Genomic DNA, 23,784 nt, shown 5'->3' with positions numbered 1-23,784 from the left:
TATGAAATCAAAGCAGTAAAACCGGAAGCAACCAGACTTTGGTTGATGAAAGGACATTTGCTGCTGTGTTTTGCCCAAGTTTCTGTAGCTCGGCCAGCTTCATTTAGAGGGGTGTGATAAGACAGTACAGTTATCTATCAGCTACCACAGGTTACGTCAGTGGTGAATAGATTAGGGGAATTCACTGTGAAGGAAGCATCAGCAAATTGGTCTTTAGGCTATGTTTGTATTAGTAAATAAGCAGAATCAAAGAAGAGTGAATCAAAGAGTAGAATCAAAGAAAGAGCCCTGCAGTGTGTTTAACCCCTAGCACACCCATGGGCATCACTCTGTCATATGCCATACTGTGCTCTGCATCATGATGCCTGGCAGCGACACAAGTGAGGACCAAAATCAAGAAGTGATTTGAATGTGACCACTGTGGTCAGGGCCAGGGAAAGGCTTGAGAAGTTATTTGAGGACTGAGAAATGAATAGGCTTGTGTAGTATGACCACAGAGGATGGGATACAACAGCTCCAGTGAAATTTCAGGTTATACATCCTATGTTGCAGCAAAGTGGTTGCTGTGCTCTTCACACCAGGCTCCCAAACAGGGATCTCTGAATAGTTCTCCAAGTGTCTGTCCTTGTCCGACTGTCCCTGAAAGCCCTTCCTCCTGCCTCCTCCTTTCTGACAGTTGTTCTCTCTGGAGTCTGCACATGCAAAGGAGATGTGTTACTAAACTTCTGTGGCAGTAAGAGCAGGCAATATATACTTTTCCTCTGTTTCTCCTAGACTGTCCCCGAGGTGGTTTCTCCCATTCAAAGCCATCTGACCGTTTTTCATGCCCTTCCCCAGCAATTTCTTATCTTTTTCTTGCACCATAAATTCTCTGTCAAGTCACCAAGTTCAGACTGCTTACTTGTGCTTTAGTACCAGTCCTGAATTTAGCCTTATTTTCTTTATCCCATGACCCATTTTATTCATTCTGATACCTTCTGAATGCCTGCTGGTACCTTTTCCTTCAGCAGTCCTGTCTGATGGATGTGTTTCCACAAACATTTATGTAGTGATAATTTACTAGGCATGGACAATATTTTCATCTGCTTACTGAGCAAGTAACTGACAATTCCGGACAAGTCCATAATGATTGCCATGTAGGCCAGTTTAGGGAACTGGCACAGCTGAAAATCAAGAGATAGATTTCAGTACAACAGACAGGCTCCAGCAATTCCCCCCACAACAAAATGAGTAGAGCAGGGTTGCCTCCTGGAGTTCATCCTGCAAATCTCATTGAAAACAGCAACTATTTCTTTACCTGATCCTCCAGTAACAAGGCTGCCTCCCAGCCCACCAGTGAATCTCCACACAGAGTTCAACCCTGCAGGAATCTGAGACCGAAGGGAAATCAGACACAACCTAGAGCACAGGTCTGGGGGTTGGAGTTGTTCTTTCACTTAGATGCTTTCTGGCTATCTTGTCAGATTACAGAGAGAAAGAATGAATGGAAAGCACCCGGCTATTTGGTATACAGGGGTGAAAAAACAAGTATTTCAGGTGTGGGAAACTTGATAGTAGGAGGCCAAAGGGGTGAACATGAGAAAAGAAACAGCAGGAAGCCAAGGAGGCATTTGTTTTCAGAAGAGACAAGAGAAATAAATGATACTACACAAGAATATGTGGTCATGTGGGTACAGATATCTCCCTGTAGACTGTGTTAGAGTTGCAGGAAATAAATACCTAATAGCTTCTTAGTCACTAACGAGTAAGAACTAGAACATAGACTGGTGAATATTTTTATTTGTTGTTGTCTGTTGGTTTGTTTTTTTTTCAAGAAAATAACGGAAGAACTACTTGAAAGCCCATTGTCTTATTCAATCTCCAGAGAGTTTTAGAGGATTTTGTCAGCAGCTCTCTTGTGATATAAGATCAAAACAGCTATGGTGGGTCTGGCTAAAGATCCCTCTAGCTATGCATCATATTTCTGACCCTGGTCAGAAGCTGATTCCATATGAAATAACATAGGAGCAGCTCAGCACACAACGAAACTTCTCATGCTGAGGCCTCCCATTTTCTAACAGACGTAGTTTAGAGATACAGTTGTGTCTATATCCTTGTGATTAATGACATTTTGTACTTCTCTATTAAACTCTTTTTGAACTTATTTACACTTCTGATTTACCAGGATTTAGTTCCTCAAAGAATACTTGTTCTGAATCTACAGCTGATACGCAGAGCAATGACCTTGGTTAATGTCCTTTTTTTTTTTTTTTCCCACAACATATTTGTGTGAGCACAAAACTTTATGACACATTTTTATTTCAACCTTAAAAAAATCTATAGCAACAGTTTTTCCTAAAGTAGTGAAGTTTTCCACAGTAATCCCTGTGATTTTAACATATCTAAGACCTTCAACAGTCTGCATCTCTTACCTCTTGAGCACAAATAGACATCTTCCTTTAAGAGGGGAAGGGACTGGACTGGCAAACCTGGAATATGGCCATCCCATTGACTCTCAATCTGGTCTGGAAAGTATGTTCATACACTTTTGGTAATGGTGCCAACATAAGAATCTCTTCAAGAACAGAGCATTTTTCCCTTCAGAAAATGAACTGAATCAGATACAGAACTTGTCTGCACAGATTCATTCCTGCTCATCTCCATGTGTGGCATTAAGGTCAATGGGAAAAAACAGGCTTCTGAAACAGAAGCATTCACACATTCAATTACTCAGAAATAACTGTTGTGTTTCCAATTCACATCCTACATCAACATTCACTTGTAGACAGCACAGCTTGTAGCAAACAGAAAAGGAAATGTCTGCCAACATTTTCGCTGGGAGAGAGTATTTCCAGAAAGAACAATATTTCAATTAAAGTAGATGTATTAGTAACATTATCACAGAATACAGAACAGCTGAGGTTAAAAGGGGCCATTGGAGAACATCTGGTGTAGCCACCCCGCTTAAGCAGGGACACCTATAGCAGGTTGTCCTGGACCATGCCCAGGTTTCTTTTGAAGATCTCTAAGGAGAGAGACTCCACCACCTCTCTGGGCAACCTGTGTCTGTGCTCAGTCACTCACACAGCATAGAATTGCTTCCTGGTGCTTAGAGGGAATCTCCTGTGTTCCAGTTTGTGCCCATTGCCTCTTGTCCTGGCACTGGGCGCCACTGAAAAGAGCTTGGCTCTATCCTCTTTGCACCCTCACTGCAGGTATTTATTTGCGCTGATAATATCTCCTCTGAGCCTCCTCTTCTCCAGGCTGACAAGTCCCAGCTCTCTCAGCCTTTTCACAAAGGACACATGCTCCAGTTCCCTCAACCATCTGCGTGGCCCTTTGTTGGACTTTCTCCATTATGTCCATGTCTGTCTTGTACTGAGGATCCCAGAACTGGGCTCAGCACTCCAGGTATGGCTTCACCAATGCTGAGTAGAGGGGAAGGATCACCTCTTTGCAATTTGTTACCTAAAGATTCAGTAGAGTCAGTAAATATGAAAAGTAAAGTTCAGCTATTAAATAGACTGAAACCTTCTCCATTGTACCTCCCTCCATCTGCTTCACATTCTTTCCCTGCCTTTTTTTTTTTTTTAATAATGAATGAAAAGAACAACATTTTTCCTACTTCTATTAAAAAGGAAAAAAAGTGAAATATCAACTAAACAGAAAGTTGCAGTCCATCTCTAGCCTAAAATTCTGTTTAGTTCCTCATGAGTGATGTTCTGCATTCATACTTTCTCTACACACACCTGAGCTGAGTGAGGTTCTCTCTCAACACTGTTAAAAAGCACTTCTTTACAATCACCAGCAGCCTGCAAAATATTCTCAATAAATCATGTAATGCAGTGCCCTATGAATCACTTCAAGGGTTATTCTCTCTCATACTTATTATATGAAGAATACACATAGTTTTTAAATATCATAATCTAAATAGAATTTAGAAAGATATTTTTCTCTTGACCCTTTTTGGGGAGTTTTTATATAAAACTGTGGTTTTATAAAGAGTCTGCCCTGTACATAAGAACATAGTTCTGATGGCTGCTTAGCCAAGATATAACTTGAGACACATTACTATTCCACAAAATAAAATAAAATAAAATAAAATAAAATAAAATAAAATAAAATAAAATAATAAAAATAAAAGACTTCACACTTACTCCCACCCTTATTTATAAAGAATTATACAAGAGTACTTCAGAAAACACCAAAATTCAGGTTTTCTGTCAATGCTTATTTAAAAAAAAAAAAAAAAGTTAAAATAGATAGAGTTTGGTTCAAAAACCAACTAGACAAAGGTCTAAGTGCATCTGCTCTGGAAAGCCTCAGGTTGTATCTTGTTCACTTGGTAGATTTGAAGTGTGGGAGCCAAACACCAGCAGGAAATGGGTGTATATTATAAAAACTACCCAAAAATAAAGTTTTTAAATCAAACATTTACTAGACTAGGGTCTTGTATGTCTCCTGTGAATACTGTACTGTGGTGGCTACTGCATGAAGAACACTGCCCTCCTCTGTAGGAAATCAACATCTCCATAGCTGCTAACCTGGCTCTTAAGGCCTTCTGAGCAACAGTTCCTTACAATATTTGAAGAACTCTTCAAATGTATTACAAAAATAAATAAATTAATAATAATAATGGAGAAAAACAGTCTGAGGTGTTAAGCATGTATCTCTGAGTGCCAGATCAACCCTCCTCAGTGATGTTAAATGCCAAAGACAAAGGCAGAGGGCCAAAACAGCAAGCAGAATTGACCAAGTTGTTCTTTGGAGTAAGGGCGGAATGAAGCTTTGTCAAAGGGTAGAGGAGCTAACATGTCCCTAATGGGATCCAGTGAGAGGGTGACAGGCCTACCACAGCAGTGAGACTTCCTTAAAATGAATGTAAGCCTATAAAACCAGGTGAATAGAATTAAAAGAAGAAGTGGAGGTGAGGTAAGGGAGCATCAGTTAACCAGAGTAGGCTGAGGGGAAATTAATAGAAAGACAGATTAGGATGGTTGAAATGATACAAATCAGGAAATGAGAGTTAAAATTACAGCTGAACAAATCTGTTAGATGCCTAGAAATTATTTTTTTCTTGTGCTCTGGTGCTTGTTAAAGTTGCCTGCAGATAAGTGTTTGACACGGTAATCAAAACAGAGAAGAATTATAGAAGCGTCCTTGTTAAGAATAATAACAGCAACAAATAAAACCCAGATAAACAACAAAACCAGCAGTTCTTTTTTTTTGGAGACAGCATAACTAGTGCAAGGCAGCTGGGAGTCACAAAGACAGTATGTCCACATTATGTTCACATATATCACATCTTACCTTGTCTTCATTTTAAAGTTTTCATCAGCTGTGCCTGCAAAGTAGCACCTACACCCACCCACGATAAGCTGTTATAAAACCTTCTCCACTTGGCATCAGCTGGAGCAGAGCATGGCAGGTGTATGTCAGCATTCCCTTCCAGTAGGTGGGAAGAAGCCCCCAGGTATACATGGCTGCGTTGGCTACAGTCACTGGCACCTCGTGTGTTTTCCTCTGCTGTCTTGGCACTGATATCCCTGGAGTGGATAATTACAGGATTGCTTTCACAGTAGCTCATCTCTCTTGGAGAAATACACAGAAGAGAATACACAGCGACAGACTGCACATCCAAAATTTAAAATGCCAACTGCCTTCAGTCCAGCACCTCTCATGTGTGACTCAATACTTGAGGAAAAACAGACCTCTGAAGACTGAGAGATGCTTTGCCTTGATCCAAAAGCAAAGCCAAATAGATTTTTTGAATGTGTGTGAAAAGTGTGAAACCTTGTCAACCTCAATGTTCTTATTCAACAAATTCACACAGAAGTACAGCACTAGGGCTGTCATATGAATAGTGCTAAATACATGCAAAGAATGAAGGAAGTGAACATAAGCATTTGCTCCTTGGGAACTTGCCATCACCAACACACTGGTATAGTCAAACTGAAAGGGATTGATGTCGCATGTACAAGCGATCTAGCTTGCTCAGCAAACAGCTCCCCAGCCCATTAGAGGAATGTCAAACCTTTGGGTTATTTTAACTGTAACCTCTCACAAATAGTATGTCTTCACTGAATGAAGTAAGATAAAGAAGGAAAATCTTCAGTGCTTTAGGGTACTAAGACTCAATGGGATGACTGTGAATAAATAGATGCACAGATACACCTTCTCTCTGTTGTGATACTTTTGCAAGCAACAATCACTTTTATGTAGCTGCCTAGGCAGAGTGTGCAAAACCACATGGTGTCTGTGGTTGCTTACTAAAGTTTCCAGAGGACTGTTGTGTTTTCTGCCTCTAAGCTGCTTTCCTGCAGTGACTACTGCTCTGAGGATGTGTTGGATATATAATTACATTATTTGCTAGCAACTTCCCTCTCACTGTATGAGCCTAAGTAAATTAAAAACGATGCACTGAAACTATATTATTATAACTGTTTTATTCATACCAAGTTATTAGGAATTTGCTAGAATTTACAATACAGTAGCAAATTTCTTATTATGTGCTCTGAACTACTTCAAAAAAATCAACAAAAATAGGCCTTTCTTTTGAAAAGTAAATTTATAGGCAATCAGGCAACTCTGCAGTTAGAAGGATGCTATGTTGTCAGAGGCAAGAAGTTCTGCTCAACTTCAGCCTGAATATGTGTCAACCCTGACCGGAGAGATCTGCTCTCACAAAACAGTGTTTACTCAGCCCTTCTCTTTAATACCAGATGAGTTCTGTTAGCACTAACTAGAAGGGTGACTTTGATCACAGCCTGAAACACTAGCAAGGGAAATTGTTTACAAACTCATGCTTTCATCCAACAGAAATGGGAGAGGCTTCTGCACCAAGAAAATAGAGAGCAAATTGCAGGTAATATAAACAGGCAGCAGTGAGAGGTAACTGAAATTAGCAAAGCAAATTAAAATCATGCATTCATACACATGATTCTATGCAACTATTCTATGGACTTTGCTAGTACTGCTTCACATGCATAGCTATTCCTTATTCTGTTTCCATGCATTGGTCTAAACTTTGAATATATATCTTCAAACATTCTTCACCCAGCATTAGACAATTCTCCAAAAATAATGAACAAAAGCAAAATCCCTCATGCAAGGTCTTCGAGTGTTAGTTTGGATAGTCTCAGTGGCAAGGAAGATACTCTGATACAAGATACAGGTAGTGTCATCAAGAGTAGCTAGACTTTGCACCAGCTCTCTCCCACCTCTCCTTCACATACAGAGTCCCCAAAACACAGCTCCAACTTCATGCTTTCCCTCATCCTTATCATTATACCATCATAAATGAGGTTTATACACTTCATTCCCTTCTCAGCATTGTTCTACATACTTTGTCACCACTTAGGTCTTCCTCACCTTCCTAAGGCTAAAGTACAGTTTTCACCATGGGTGGATTCCTATACAACTAATGAGAAACTTCTAAATCTGCCCAGAGTAAGACATGGCATCTACAGGTCATGTTTCTTTTGTTTCTTGTTTGTACTTAAGAATCCAGAAAACATGAAGTTTTTCAAAGTTATTTGCCTACTTATTTGTCTGTCACTCATAGTAAAAGAACCTGTCGTCACAGATCCATGGGATTTGTGGCACCTAACCTTTTCAGAGTAGAACACTACCACAACACCCTAGCTTTAGTAACAATTTTAATTTCTTAGATTTAGCAATTTATCACCAGATTTTGTATGTCTGGTACTAGTGTGTTGAAGGGAGCTGGAATGTCCAAGGGAATAAACTCTGCAAAGGAGTTTACAGGAGATACAAAGGACTGCATGTACAAGGCAGAGAGAGAGCCATTTTGATCTTAGAATCATAGAATCTCCCGAGTTGGAAGGGGCCCACAAGGATCGTTGAGTCCAACTCCCGGCTCCACACCAGCCAAAAATCAGACTGAGTGTCTGAGAGTGTTGTCCAGATGCTTACCAAAATTTGACAGGCTCAATGCTGTGACCACTGCCCTGGGGACACTCTTTCAGTGCAACCACCCTCCCAGTGAAGAAAACTTTCCTAGTATCCAATCTGAACTTCTCCTAATTCAGATTCAGCCAATTGTTCACCCATCGTATTATGTCCTTGGCTAGCTGTGTGATGGGCATTTTGTCCAGAAGGATACTGTGAGAGACAGTACCAAAAACTTTGTTGGTAGACAAGAGTATGTCTACTGGCTTCCCTTGGTCAACCAGGCAGGTAACCTTGTCATAAAAGGAAATTAAAAAATAATAATAATAACATTCCCCTTAAACAGGACTTTCCCCTTGTGAACCCATGTTGGCAGTGACCAGTGATTCCATTGTCTTTCAGTAACTCCCAGAAAAACCTTCTCCATAAAAAGAGATACTGAAGTGAGACTGACAGGCCTCTAATTACCAGAGTCTTCTTTCTTACCCTTCTTGAAAACTGGAAAAACATTTACCACCTTCCCATCAACTAGGACCTCTCCACATTTCCAAGACCATGGAAAAATATGTGAGAAAGGTCTTGTGATGATGTCAGCCAGCTCCTAGAGTACCCAGGGATGAATCCCTTCTGTAGAATTTATGGCGTAACTGTTTGACCTATATAGGCAGACTTTCTAAACCTGTTACTCTGCAGTATATCTATTTTTACTGCTTCTTGGATGGCATAGCTACCATTCAAAATCCCATGACTAATCATAATACATTTCCTTACACAAAATACAACTTCCTGCACTTTCCCAAGGACATGTGGTAAAAATCACCTATTGTTTGCAACAGTTGTTTCTGCAATTGTAAGAGTTAAATCATGAAACTTATCTTTAAATACTATGCTTGATACTTAAAGAAAATAATAAATTAGAGTGCATCTCATTGCAGTTGAATGATATGCTTTACACAGCCTGTCTCACATTTGTAGATACAGCAAATGATGAGAGTTTAATTAAACTTATATCTTACATGTACTCATTTTCTCACAAGCAAAAGTAATTAATCCAATTTTAGCATACGAACAAGGCAACATCTATTTGTTTTTGTTACAGAGCTGAAAAGAAGGAATTTCCTTCCAGTATCCTCTTAGATGAGAAAAGTGTTTTCTTCCATTAGGAAATAGTCCTAAAAATTCAGAGTACAATTGACTCAACTGCATAAGATGTAGAGCATGCACCTGTAGATACTCAAAATGAGCTTTTTCCAGTGAAAACTTAAACCTAAGAGAATTTGTGATAGAATACAACAGAAAGTTGAAGGAGAAATTTGACTCAGTGTCTCAATGCATTGTTCACAACAAAATTTCTACACTAGTTAATTTTAAGCTTGATTTTTATCAAATATATGCTATTTTCTTTGATCTACGAAAAATAGATTAAAATAAATTTGAGAGTCTAAATTCATCATTACTAGCACTATGTTTAAAATAAAAATAAAAAAATCACTTGCACTCCTGTCACAGTGTATGGGAAGCATGTTTTTGTGATTAAAAACTCTGACGTAAAACAGAATTCTATCTCTTTTTGCATTGAAGAAAGCCAACTTAACCTTAGAAAACTAACTCACTTGCTCTCCCCTCGATGATATGAGGTACTTCCCTATTTTACAGAAAAGTCCATGGATACATTCACTCATACTTCTAGAATGCCAAGACACTTGGAAATCACTTTTTCAATGAGAAATGTTTAAATTTGTCTGTAACCTTTTTAAATCTACATTTACTTTGATTCCAGTTTATGAAAAATGATTGCATTAGTTCAGAAGCAGCAGCTGAGTGTTTTTGCATCTGTCATTTGTCTTCAGCACTGTGTATTCACAATTTAATTACCAGGTCATAGTCTGGCTACTTTACAAAGTCAACTGGCTAGCATATCTAAAGCTTTGACAGAATTCTACACAATGAGATGATAAATCAAAACAACTGGCATTTTTTCCTTTTAGGAACTGCAGCTCTATACACCATTACTTTTACATGAATAGTTTTTCCTTAATTGTATAACTATGGATGGAACAGAGCCATAAAGTCAAAGCCAAATGGCTCCAAGATTCATGATGTCAAAATGTGAGGCTCTGATAGATTACAGACAGACTTAATTGTGGCTGTGAAGATCCACATCAGAAAATTAACCACGTCTGAAGCTATGCTATTCTGGTTTTCAAATCTTTTAACAACTTTTGATAGGTTACAGAATGGTCTCATCTTTCTATTTGTTCCAATGTCTGTTAAGGGGAAGAAGAAAATAAAGTTTTTTATTGTTAGTTTGTTTTTTAACCACTTGGTCAAATATTAAATGTAATTGTAAACTAGACCCATAAATTTCCAGCTTTGACAGTTAATAATGTTCAGAGATAAACTGATACTTTCCATATGCAAAGTTTACATTATGTTATTTTGAAAAAGAAAAAAAAAAAAGACTATTTTTACAAATTTGCTGAATGATTTTTACTAAAATTACAGTTTTCACAGGTTTCTATTTATACAATTTCTTCAGAAACCTACTACTTGAAAATCACTCACTGAAAAACCATATGCAAGGATTAACATAAAAGGCAACTTGTAAACTTCATTAAACGTACATACTCAATCACAATTATGCTAGAGCTCTCTACTGCAAGACTTGCATGGATGCTCTTCTAAAGCTGGCCAAATTCAGCAATAGCAGACACACCCAAGGAATTTTTAGAGGGATTCAGGACTTACACTGTATTCCCATCTGCTATCTCAGTTATACTCTACTACTTCCTGCATTCAGTGCATTGAATAACTCTAAAAGACGATGAAGCTGTTCTACCTTCTTTGTTTTAGCTGTTCTCCGTTCCTCACTGAACATCCCTACTTCTCTGATACATCCTGATTTCCATCACATCCTTTGACTTCATTCCTTTCTTTGCCCTCTTTTGCCATGTCTCAGTAACTTGCCCAAACTGAGCAGGTGTCTAAAAATGAAGATTGAATTTGGAAGGCATTTCTGAAAACCTGTTGTTAAAGAAGAACATCCTAGAAAGTGTATAGGCTCAAAAGTGATTTGTTTCTAATTTCAGATAAACTGACAGTCCACCTAAATAACTTGTATCTGCTGTTTCTGCAGGCCCTACATACCTTACTCTTCTCCAGAGATAATTAGAGTAAATCTGAAGAAGGTAGCTGGATGAAATTTATCCAGAGTAGTTTCAACGGATGGGTAGAGAGTTCTACAGCTGAGGTATTTCTAACAGAATGGTGCAGTTCTGAATGATGAACGTGATGAAAAGGCTGATGTTGAGCCCAGAGCAGTAACTGTTCAACTCAGTCTAGCTGCAACCGAAACAGTGTGTGAGAGCAGTCCCAGGTAACTTCAGCTGGCTGTGAGTAAAGAGAGCTTATTCTGCTAGGAATATTATGTAATATAGATCATTTTCTGCTTAAAATTAATAAGTAATAATTATTTGCTCTTATTCATCACTCCTTTAACTTCAGTGAAATCAAATCATTTGCAACAGGACCGAATTTGACCCCAGCACCTATTTGGAACATACACCTCATTTTGACTTTTGCAGTCTCCTGAGTCATGTATATTCATGACCTACTTAGCAGGTCAACTTAATGAGGTATGAGTGGAAAGGGAGCACAAGCAGCCACATTTTTGCAACCTGTACATTGACACAATTAACAAGTGTTTTAAAAAAGCAGTGCCAAAGGCTTCACCACAGAATAACAACCAGCTTGAAAGTATCCAGAGACTAAGTATGTTTCCGTGTTTTTCCTTCTGTGGTCATCTGTACTAACTAGAATAAATTTAGCACAGGTAAACCTATCTCTGCTGCCTTCCCATGTGCTCTTTGTTTCACGCTTTTGTAACCAGGTTCCTCTGTAACCACTGGTTCCTCTTTCTGAGGTTATACTTTCTACTACTGAGAAAAGTGCACAGCTTCCTTTCACAAAGCATTCCACTTGGACTTCTGCTGGATAACTGGTATGCAGGCTGCAGGCATTTTGAAATAGATGGGGTGTCCTGCTTCTGCACAGAGTGTATATTCTAATTATGGGAACATAATCTCTAGGTATATCAGGAAAAAGAGGTAAATAAGAAACGTAAAAATATTTCACTCTCTCCTAAACACTCAGCTTGTCTCAGTCTGTTTAGATGATCTGACCCAGACTGGAAGGCAAATTAAATGCTTGCACCAAAACTCTGAGAAACTTCATTTCTAAGCTTTGGCTTCCCAGATTTTCAGTCACACAGTCTTGTCAGACTTTCATAATTAATTCATTCTGCTCCAGGCAACCTCTCAGCCCACTGAAGTTATCAGCATGCATGTGATTATTTATGGGGCTATTCCTCAGCTGAGGTCATCATTTTTTTTTTCTTTTAGTTTTATTTTTGTTTAATTTAAACTTTTTTTTTCTTTTTTTCTTTTCTTTTTTTTTTTTTTTTTTGTGAGGGTTACTTGTTGTGGAATTGGACCAAACAGGAAGAGTACATTTATTAAATAAATAAATAAATAAATTTCCTAAGCCTGTTGATAATAACAAACACCCCAAACAGCTGCTACAAATGGAAAAGCTCAAGAATGGCCAGTAGGAGTAACGTGATACAGAAGGTGTCTAAGTGACCACACAGTGGTGTTTTAACAGGATGGCTGTTGACATAGCAGTTTTGGTTTTTGTTTGTTGTTGTTTTTCCCTAAAGAATACTAATCCGAATTTAAAAAATGAATATATATATATATATATATTAAACTTTACTCTTATGTACTAAAATCTCACTTGCAGGAAAAAACAGAAAAAAAATCTTTCACTAACTCTTAGTACTGACATCACATACATAATAAAGAATTTGAGCCCTCTACTTGCCAGCAGGAGCTAGATCTCATTTTTTAAACAATTTCGCTAAGCCCTGAAATTATTTTTCAGCCTCAGGAAAAAATAAATTAATAAAAATTTAAAAATCCCATATTCTTCCTGTAGAGAAGATCCTTGTGCTGATTTTTTCCTGAAGACTGATCCACCTCTTACTAGCATGTACAGATCCTTTCAAGTTCAGCCTGAATTTATCACAGGTCTGCTAATTAGTATTCTCCATAACATCAATTAAAATGCTATCACTGTGCAACCTACAAGTGCCTTAAATGAATCACTGCCTTAACTTGTACTAAGCAGTATATTTAAACACTTAGCATTGAAGGGGCTACACAAAAGCAGCAAGTGTTGCTGCTTGGTAGGGTATCAGGCAAATAGCAGAGCTAATAAATAGTCCCTAACATTTTTTTAAGATTCAGCCTTAATTCTGTCCCAGGTAGATCACCTTCAGTTTAATTCAAGCTGTAAAGATTTGGCTTTATCTGTTTTTTTATTGTTTTTTTTTTTTTGTTTTTTTTTTTTTTTTTATGTGGTATAACAGATAAGTATGTATTTTGACATGCATACAGGCACTAAAGGTTTTTAATCGGGACGTCTTTGTCAGGGTCATGAAAAAGCTACTATGCAGTGCTGAGAAGCAGTGGTGCAATTAGCCTCAAGTAACTGAACTGACCACATGCTGATAGTGAAGGAGATTACAGTATCATTATAAAGGTGTGCAGCGAAAACCAGTGTCACCAATGTCATAGCAGAGCATGCAGTCATTGTTACTCTTCAGCATACCTACAAGATGCAGACCATCTCTCACAGCCTGACCTTCTGCAGCCTGCTTGGTACAGTGCCATAACTTTGACGGCAGTGAGGCAGGAGCTATAATAGAAGCAGGTCATACCACGTTATGTTCTTTCTACAGTGTGATTATCAACATATATTTCCTGCTGAGACAATTACAATTTCTTTGAGGCAAGTATCTCCAAAACATCATGATAGTACTGAAAAAAGTCCATGGTAATGGAAAAAATTACTTTCAATGCTGCTTGCTACAAAATCTATAGTAAACAAAAAGATGAACTGTAATTCCAAATCTGGAGATAAAGTACAGCAACTCTGCTTTCCTTATATAGCTGTTTTCCCTTTTTTCTGCGTGTAGCCTCCATCTTCAAATGAGGGAGCTTTCCTGAGCTTTTTTGAGGGAGCTTTTTTTTTTCCTTATGACATCCATTCACAAAGCAGCAGCAATTATTTCTGCTCTGTATTTACAGTGGTGACAAGCAGCTGAGAATTGCCCTTACATGTCCAAATGTGTTCATTTGCTTCACTAAGTTGATTTCAGCATAAATTTAACACAGGATGTCAGTGTCCTACCTGTTGAGCTTTCTCTCCTATCATGACCCTATTGGAGCAGACTGTGAAAAGCTGAAATTTATCTTTAACTTGCTCCAGAATTCATTCATGCAGCTCAGACTCTGAAAAGGGTTTTCACTCAAATAGGAAGTAATTTATCTATTATTTTTAGCTTTGCAGAGCACACTGTAGACATTTTTGCTTTCCCTGGCCTCTTAGGGAAGAAGCTGAACTCCTGCTCTTTATGTGAGGATGTTATTTTTTTTAAATGTAAACATGCAAGGGAGAAGAAAAACAGAATTTCATCTTCAGTTTTAATTCATTAAATTAATTAATTCAGCACACACAAACCTACTGATAATTTCATGTCCTCTTCTACTTTTTATCATGTAGGATACAATCACTCTACAATTACCTTAAAGGAGGCTATAGCAAGGTGGGGATTGATCTCTTCTCCCAAATACTAGTTTATAAAACAAGAGGAAAAGGCTTTAAGTTGCACCAGAGGAGGTTTAGGTTGGATATTAGGAAAAAATTCTTCACTGAAAGGATTGTGAAGTATTGGAACAGGCTGCCTAGTAGTTGCGTCACTGTCCCTGAGGTCTTCAAAAAAACATGTAGATATAGTGTTTAGGGACATGTTTTAATGGTGGACTTGGCAGTCACAGGTTAAAAGTTGGATCTGATGATCTTAGAGGTCTTTTCCTATCTAAATGATTCTATGATATTGCAGCAGGGAATAAAAGGGCAGCATTTAATATATTATACACTGCAAGCTGAAAAGACATTAAGAGCAAAGATACCTGCACTGAACAATGTGTTCACAGAATCATCTAGTTTGGAACAGACCTTCAAGATCGCGAAGTCCAACGATCAACCTGACCTAGTCCCATCACTAAGTCATGTCCCTTAGTGCTATAACCACATGACTCTTAAATACCTCCAGGGATGGGGACTCCACCACTTCCCTGGCAGGCCATTCCAATGCTTGACCACCCTCTCTGTGAAGAAATTCTTCCTGATGTACGATCTAAACCTCCCCTGGAGCAACTTGAGACCTTTTCCTTGTGTCTTACCATTTGTCACCTGTGAAAAGAGACTGACACTCACCTTGCTACAGACTTCTTTCAGGTAGAGAGCAACGAGTTCTTCCCTCAGCCTCCTTTTCTCCAAACTAAACAGCCACAGCTCCCTCAGTCACTTCTGTCTTGTGTTCCAGTCCCTTCATCAGCTTCATTGCCCTTCTCTGCACATGCTTGAGTAACTCAATACACTTCTTGTGCTGAGGGGCCCAAAACTGAACACAATATTTGAGGTGCGATCTTACCGGTGCTGAGTACAAGGGGGCAATTTTTTTCCTAGTCCTGCTGGCCACACTATTTCTGATGCAGGCCAGGATGCCATTGGCCGTCTTGGCCAGCTGAACACCCTGTTGGTTGACGTTCATCTGGCTGTCAACAAGCACCCCCAGATCCTTTTCTGCTGGGTTACTTTCCAGCTACCCTTCCCCAAACCTATAGTGCTGTGTGGGGTTGCTATGACCCAAGTGCAGGACCCAGCAGTTAGCCACGCTGAATGTCATGCGATTGGCCTCAGCCCATCAATCTAGCCCATCCAGATCCCCCTGCAAAGCCCTCCTACCCTCAAGCAGATCAACAGTCTTGCCTAACTTGGCATTGTCCATGAACTTACTTAGGATGGCTCAATCCCCTCATCCACATCATTGATAAAAATGTTAAACAAAACTGGCCTCAATACTGAGCCCCAGGGAATGCTATGGGTGACCAGCTGCCAACTGAATTGATCTCCATTCACTACAGCTCTTAGAGCCATGCAATCTGTCCAGTTCCTCATCCAGAGAACCGTACACCTGTCCAAGCCATGAGCAGCCACTTTCCCAGGGGAACACTATGGGAAACAGTGCCCAACATTTTACTAAAACCCAGGCAGACATCCATAGCCTTTTCCCTTGCCCACTGAATGCATCATCTTGTCATAGAAGGAGATCAGGTTAGTCAGGCAGGACGTGCCTTTCATAAGCCCATACTGGCTGCATCTGATCATTTGATCGTCCTGTATGTGCTGTGTGATGGTCATTCAAGATATCTGCTCCGTAACCTTCCTTGGCATTGAGGTCAGACTCACAGGCCTAGCAACTCCCTGGATCCTCCTTCCTGCCCTTGTTGACTGGAGTCTCATTCAATAAACTCCAGGCAAATGGGACCTCTCCAGTTAGTCAGGACTGCTGGTAATGTATTGAAGGTGGTTTGGTGAGCTCTTCCGCCAGCTCCTTTCAGTACCCTTGGATGACTCCCATCCAGCCCCATAGACTTGTGAATGTTCAAATAATGTAGTGGGTCACTTACAGCTTCCCATTAGGTTATAAGAGCTTCACTTCACTCATGATGACAAACAGAAGTCCCAGTATCATCCTTTTAGCTTTTGATACTAAGAAGTTAAGAAGTCCCCCCAGTGAAAAACCTCATGACCTCAAGAGTCAGATACGTGTGTTTTTTTTTTTCTTCCCATCAAGGTGTTCATCAGCTATATTAAAAACAAGTAAATCTTTATAACATCTTTATAATATTTTCCTCTAGGAAAAACATTTATTCAACTAAATTACAGAGTAAGCCAATTAAGGCAAAATATATTACTTGGAAATAGACAGGCTTTCACTGGGTACAAATATGAACTGGCTTAACAGTATTGCATATAAAAATGTCCTTTGAAAGCATCAAGAAAGGTAAAAGCAAAAGAATACAAGCTGAAAAACTGTTTAAGGCAAACAAAAAGTAATTGTTTATTCTTTGTTCTTAAAAAAAGTATTATTACCAAAATATTCTCTTCACAATTACTTCCGTATTTCTGCATAAAGATTTACGATTGTGTGAGCATAGATAGAAGGAATGAAGCCATGAAAAAAATCAGAGAAGACTAAAAACTTATATGATAAACAGTGAGCCCATGACATCAAGAAGGCATTTAAGACTTATAAATGTTTAGAAAATGCAGAATAGCAAAGCAAGTGATATACATCTCACTATTTTCCACATCCAATTGCTGACAACCATAACTTGATAGAAGAAATTATACTAATTCCATATAAAATGTGTGGTTTGGAAATACTGTAGTAAATGATGTTGAAATGCAATGCTAAGATAATTTCATGTGTATGTGCTACCTGATCTAAAAGCCACTGAAGCAACTTGAAATCTGCTGTGTGTTTTAACTGGAGATGATTTCATCTCTGCTACAGAGAAGCTATACATAAAAAAGAAAAAGATGCAGCTTGGAAAATGAGATTTCAAGAATTATTTAGCCCAGACTCGAACTAACTGGGCATGGATTTGTGCTGTTTTTCAGCAGTTCACTGTTACATGTTAAAAAAACTACTCAGCATCAGTCCTGAGAACGAACGAACTTACACCAAACCTCTGATTGTGAAATACCACTTAAGCACAGGCCCCAAGAAAACATCTAATACAGAAGTTGTCTCTCTAGATTGAAATGCACATATAACATACATATTATGCTGTCAACATGTTTATATTACTAATGTAATAGAAGTAGCTAAACAATGATCCCCATCTTTAAAAAAGTACATTGAGTAACTGAAATATTAAACATTTCAGAAATGCCTATGAAGGTGTCAAGTAATAGCACATTCCAATTTATAAACTGTGATGTTATTTGTCTTATTTATAAATATATCTGTTTGTTCTGATTTCCTCTTTTATGAATCATATTGGAAATCACATGGTTATTAAAAATTGGAATTGCTCATTTCCACTATTGGAAACTACCTCCACATCTTAAAAAGTAAAATACAGTTTACAGGTAGATTAGAAATCTGTGCGGTATCCCCACTGAGAATTAGAATATGTAGTTTTCACCAGAAACAAAGCCAGTATTCCTTAGTGTCATGGATCAGCCTTCTTTCAAACGGTCCTGGGTGGTAGATGTTGTTTGTACATTCCTGCTAGAGCCTTGGCCGCACTGTAGATCATCTGTCGACGGGACATGCCAGTGAATACCATGTGCCAATCAGTCCTGTTGACATTCAGTATATTCTTCTCAAGCACTTCGCCCACTGTCACCAACAGGCCTGACCATCTCAGATTGTAGTCCTGAGGAGTGAGACTCTTAGCCTGTGCAACATTTTGAGAAGTGATTATTGAATGAGCATGAAATGAGTAGTTTTGTTTCTGTCTTCACCAATATTAGCAGTAAACTTTCTTACAATAGGACTACATGGCAAATAAAAGAATATCAGAATCCAAATCTCATACTACCCTGTAATTTTGCAAGCCGATTACACTTTTTAGATTTGTGTCTATCATGATCCAAGTGACATCTGAACAATTTAAATGTGAAGCACATTTGACGGCATAAAGACATTCTGCTATTAGTATGAAGTAGTTTTCTCTTTTGAAGTAGCCAACAGATGGAATCAGCATCAATACATATTCATACAGTAAATTCTTACTCTCCAAAGATTTATTTTTTTTAATGGTTAAAATGTCCTTTTGGAGTAGACAAGTAACAAGAAAACTGAGCTTGGCTCAGGAAAGGAAAAAAAAGGAAAAGAGGATTGAGCTATTTGCATGAGATCACAGAGTGTGCATACACTGTAATTCCCCGAGGCTGGATGCAGATGGGAAATAGTGGTGTAATTATCACTGCATTTATCTGTTCTCATTCTCACCCCAGACAACCACCTCTGGCCACTCTCACATATAACGAAGAAAATTTCAGCCTAAGAAAGGCTCTTCTTAGTATTTCTTCATAACATTGCACAATGGGCCAAATTCTTCATACAGCTTTTGTTTTGACAAGTAACTGAGTTAGTCTGTTTCCACTGCATGTGCAGCAGACCAAAGTTCAGCAGTGTGTTCCAGCCTTCCTACAACTGCTGTCTTGTGAAGTAACAGTATATATCACAGAATCACAGAATGTTAGGGATTGGAAGGGACCTTGAAAAATCATCTAGTCCAATCCCATATATAAATTTGTTAGAATATACAATCTGATCCAAAAATGGAAATAACTCGTTGCTCTCCAGAGGTACAGATCTTCCTTTGTAAGGAAAAAGCAAATTCAATATTTCTTATTAATCCAAACATATCGGCAGTAAGAAAATAATTTACCTGACAGTAGGGACTGAATATCTGTTATGGTATCTCCATTATGATCCACAATTGCACATAACTTCATAGACAAATTTAGAATTTTTGCTGCTAAATATCAGGTAACATCAAATGAAATATAAAAAATTAAATGCCTAGTATTTTCCCATGTTCTTGCAGTTTCTGCTTTGACAAAAAAAAAAGATGACATCTGACCTCTTAACGGAAAAAGCTTCTCATAACAAGATCTCAAATTCACCTTTTTACTATCTCAAATCAAGCAATATTTAAGAGTTATAAACAGCCACGAGTCTCTAATTATGTGCTCAGAAAACGTTTATGCCATTGGTAAAGACATTAAGAATTATATTCTAATTCTAAAAAGTTTTATTCTATGCAGATGCTTTTATCACTACTTCTATTACAAAAACAACAAAACACACAGCTAGCAATTTAATTGCTTTTCATGTATTCTGTTATACCTTTTGTACTGAAATAATATCTATCTATATAATATCTATCAACCAATGCACATTTCTTCTGTGTTTTCAGTCTGAAATATCACTGTACGATTACTGTTGTTTTTTTCCTCCACTCTGTAATCTAGATTTTAATTACAGATATTGAACTGGATTCATACAAAGTTTCTCGCACATTCCTGAGAGAAACTGGAAGAGACATAATGGGAATAAAGGTAACAACTGGTGCACACACACAGTCAAGAGCCCAACAATTTGCTACAACACATCATCCATATATTAACTGAAAAGTATGTTTACCTATGAGAAGACATTACTCAGAAAGTTAAACTATCAACAGTACCTTTTAAATGACAAAACATTGTTCTGTAAAACAAAAATGAAGGAAAGCTATCATGATGTTGTTATTTTTTTTAAAAATCAATCCCACAAATGTCCACTCTAATGGAACTGGTATTACACACAAAAAATTAAACAATCACTATTTGTTTTCTCAAAACAATCCTCTGCAGATCAAACTCCAAACAGTTTTGTTTTGAAATTCTTCACAGAAACATTAAAAATAATTTGCAAACCAGAGTTAACTAATGTATGACTCATATCTGCAGTCAGGCAACATGCAGTGACTGGAGTTTGGAGTAATTCCCAGTGTGGCCCAAGTAATGTAAGCAATCTCATGAAAAAATTCTGTTGGTTTAAGAACTGCACAGTACTGGGTTATTTTCAGTGGGATGACCCATGGAATTTCCAAGACTTAAATCCTTCTATTTCAGAAATTTTAAATCTTTGTGAGAATAGCACATTCAGAAGAGGAAATCTGTCTTGCTTTTAGGTAAGAGTCTGTATGTTGTGGAATTAGGTCCGTGCACAAATATGAAAAGGTATCTGCAATTTATTAGAAATAAGTTTTAGGAACACTAACCAATACAGTATGCTATCCTATCAGTATGCTGGTAATTAACAACATAAAATATCTAGGTTTTATGAGCTTTATTAAAAATGGAGTGGTCTCAGTTTATATACTTGTGCCTGAATGAAATGTTAGATTCTTCACTGGTTTGGTAACATGTGCACCTGTGCAGACACTCCACTATTACACAGTTTTGTTTACCTCAGATGAAACTCCAATACATACATGAAGTAAGTTAAGAAAAGGAAAGCACTCCTTTCCTTGGGTAAGAGTGCTTACTGTATGTACTTGGTGCACTTGCTTAGTGCATTCTTGAGCTGCAAGGCTTTCCTGTATGACCAGGGAAAGTGTGAGTATTCTTATTTTATCTAAAGATTGGTAAGGTTTATTTTTAGTCGCTGAACCAGATTGACAGACGTAGTACAGTGATTAAAATTATATTCCCTTTTGAGGGAATATTTTTTCTCAGTTAGTTTCTTTTTGGTTAATATTTCCTCTTAGTTAATTTCTTCTTGGAATATTTCTTTTTGATTAATAGAAAAGTAAAACTAATGCTTCCATGTGCCATATACTGCAGAATGAGACTCCTGAGCAAGTATTACTTTGCCACAAATGCCTACAGATTTTTAGGAAGTACTTACCTATGACTTAGAAGCGCTTTTTATCCTCATTTATAAAGAAAGATTTAAGTGGAGCAACAATAAGAACTGACATCATAAATGAAATCAAAACTTAAGTCTTATGTCTTGACTGTTAATCCAACACCGGTAAGAAACCTGAACACTCACCTGCTGAACATATTGTAAAGGCACTGGTGTTGCTTGGGTAAAAGCTTCCAGATGAATTCCATGAACTGGATCCTCAATAATTAAACATCCGATGTCGAACCACCTGCAATAATATGCAAATTAATTCACTTTTTAGTACTATGTATCACTTGATTGAAAATTTCTTAGTAGTTGAATTACAACTCAGGTATTTTACAAATTCTGCTACATATGTAACTGTATGTAATGAAGTTTCATTGAAGTGTGTTGCATATTTTAAATAAAATTTGTATACATCATCTTTAGTGTATGTGTAACTATAGTGCATGAGTATGCATGTAATAAACATAAAATAACTAAAAGTATATACAAAATACATGAAACAGATCAAAGAAACACAGAAAGCTGAAGGAGAGGGGGCATGAACAGATATATTCTACTTATTATGTTACAGTTTTCATGCAATCTTTGCAATAATGCTTCTAATTAAAATAACTTTCCCTAACAATCAAAAACCTTAATTCTCATTCACGTTCTATATTCGGAAGATTTTTCTGGGTATATCTAATCTTACTACAATCACTTAAATGATTTAGTCAGAAGAACAGTTCTGCACCTTTCATAAAAAATGGTGCCTGCTGCAGAAGGCACAGTAAAACCACTGAAGCAGTATCAAAAATGTTTCTCTATCTAGCTTGCAAAAAAATTAAGCAATTTCTCCCTATCGAACTTACAACACTGATACAAAACTAAGGGCAATGCATCATCATTGCCTCGCTGTATTCAATTACCAGAACAGTTTTACAGTTGAGCTGCCACAGGAGAAACATACTTCACGGAAAACACAAACAAAAAAGCAAGGCCAAAATCATAAAAGATTTAGAAAGCTAAATATTGCAGCTGTTGTTTTCCACATATTATACATGTGTCTACATATAAGTTAAATTTTATACTTTAAAGTGTGGGAAACAAGAATGTTGTTATGAATAGAAATGCAAGACTCAAATTTAACAAATGACTGTCTGGGGGGTGACAATAGCTTAATGTCAGAGCAAGAGTGCAGTAGACTGAGACGGGAAGAAGTACTTCACTTGCACCCTCTTTTGTAGGAGGAAACAGAGCACTGGAATGCCCTGTGATAGAGCACTACTCTCACTTGCAACTATGAAAGACTTTGTTAAGGATAAAGTGCTCTCAATTTATATAAAAAAAAAGTTGTTAAAGGGAAAGATAACAAAATACTTTGCAACTTATTCTGCAAACAGTATTCAGAATGCGCAACTGGAAGGGAAGTAATGTCCTTCAGCTCTCTGAAAGACCACTGAGAACTGGGTGGTTACTTGGAAACACTGCTCTCCTTTCAGATATTTGTAAGCATGATATCAGCAGAACACAAACTCTATCCCTGATACTGAAGTGCAACACCACAATGCTCACTTCAGAATTATTATTTATCAATTATTAACACCATGATCTATTATTTCATTGCAGAAAAAATAGGGCCAAAAATTGTTCAGATGTTTTTTTTGTAACAACATGCAGGGAAACTTTCAAAGTCACCTGTTGGATGAAGCAAGCATCAAATTATTCTTTGTTTCTACTGTAAATAATATTGAAGATTACGATGTTCTTGGGGCAAGTATGGTGTGGACAGAAAAGCTAGCATTCTGTTCAATGATATTCCTGGGCCAGCTCTTTCATTTCAAATATTTTATAGAAAATTCTCAGATTTAGGAATGAGTAAATTCAAATGAAGAGAATAGCAATTATTCTGAAACACAGACCTTGTTGTCACAGTTACTCCTTTGTGTAAACATAATAAAACATCTAAATTGAACTAGGTGGAAATAAATGCTAAACAAAAATTAAAATACTTCCTAATTCTCTTTACTTTAGAAAGTTCACCATTCATCTTCCACTAAGGATACTAAATGTACCTTCAAAAATGGAGCAAATGTGTGTCAAAAAATGAATCAAAGCCCATTACACGAACAACAGTGCAAAGATGAGAAAGAAAATTATTTAAGATTGCATCAAGGAAACATGATATTGTCTCATTGTTTTGGAAGATAATTATAAAACTACTTCAAGAACTGTCTGTCAAAAAGCATGTTATGAAGTCAAGTTGTAATGAATGCACACACACAAGAGTAAGGAAGTCATTAGCCAGATTTCAACTTTTACAGCTCCTTAATTTTGTCAGTTTCGTGTAACTTCATCGTGCTTTTGTAATGTGAATCTTGATAAAGCTGACAAGGATCTTGTCTATTCAGCTCTAAAGATGTCTGGCCAAAAAGCTGAACAACCTCACCAAAATCAAGTCTGCCAAAGCAATACTGAAGACAGACTCCCTCCTGTCTTCTGCTGAGAGAGTGATAATG

General features: G+C 37.6%; 2 protein-coding genes across 5 annotated transcripts in view; both read right to left on the bottom strand.

The window, feature by feature from the left end:
* CTXN3 (cortexin 3) overlaps positions 1-5,934 on the bottom strand; it is a 32,489-nt gene extending 26,555 nt beyond the window's left edge. The window contains exon 1 of the mRNA XM_083818989.1: positions 5,290-5,934. The gene's annotated coding sequence lies outside the window, so the exon portion shown is untranslated. The remainder of the gene's footprint in view (positions 1-5,289) is intronic.
* Positions 5,935-16,896: 10,962 nt separating this feature from the next.
* PRRC1 (proline rich coiled-coil 1) overlaps positions 16,897-23,784 on the bottom strand; it is a 30,393-nt gene continuing 23,505 nt past the window's right edge. For all 4 annotated transcript variants that reach the window (XM_083819182.1, XM_083819181.1, XM_083819184.1 and 1 more), the window contains exons 8-9: positions 21,425-21,527; positions 16,897-18,269 (exon numbers count right to left, since the gene is read on the bottom strand). In XM_083819182.1, the coding sequence (XP_083675308.1) occupies positions 18,060-18,269; positions 21,425-21,527 (313 nt within the window). In that variant the 3' untranslated portion in view covers positions 16,897-18,059. The remainder of the gene's footprint in view (positions 18,270-21,424; positions 21,528-23,784) is intronic.

The sequence above is a fragment of the Anser anser genome (genome assembly GCF_964211835.1).
Source record: "Anser anser genome assembly, chromosome: Z".
Lineage (NCBI taxonomy): Eukaryota > Metazoa > Chordata > Aves > Anseriformes > Anatidae > Anser > Anser anser.
Note: the sequence above shows the minus strand (reverse complement) of the source record. Positions and strands in the feature narration are given on the sequence as shown.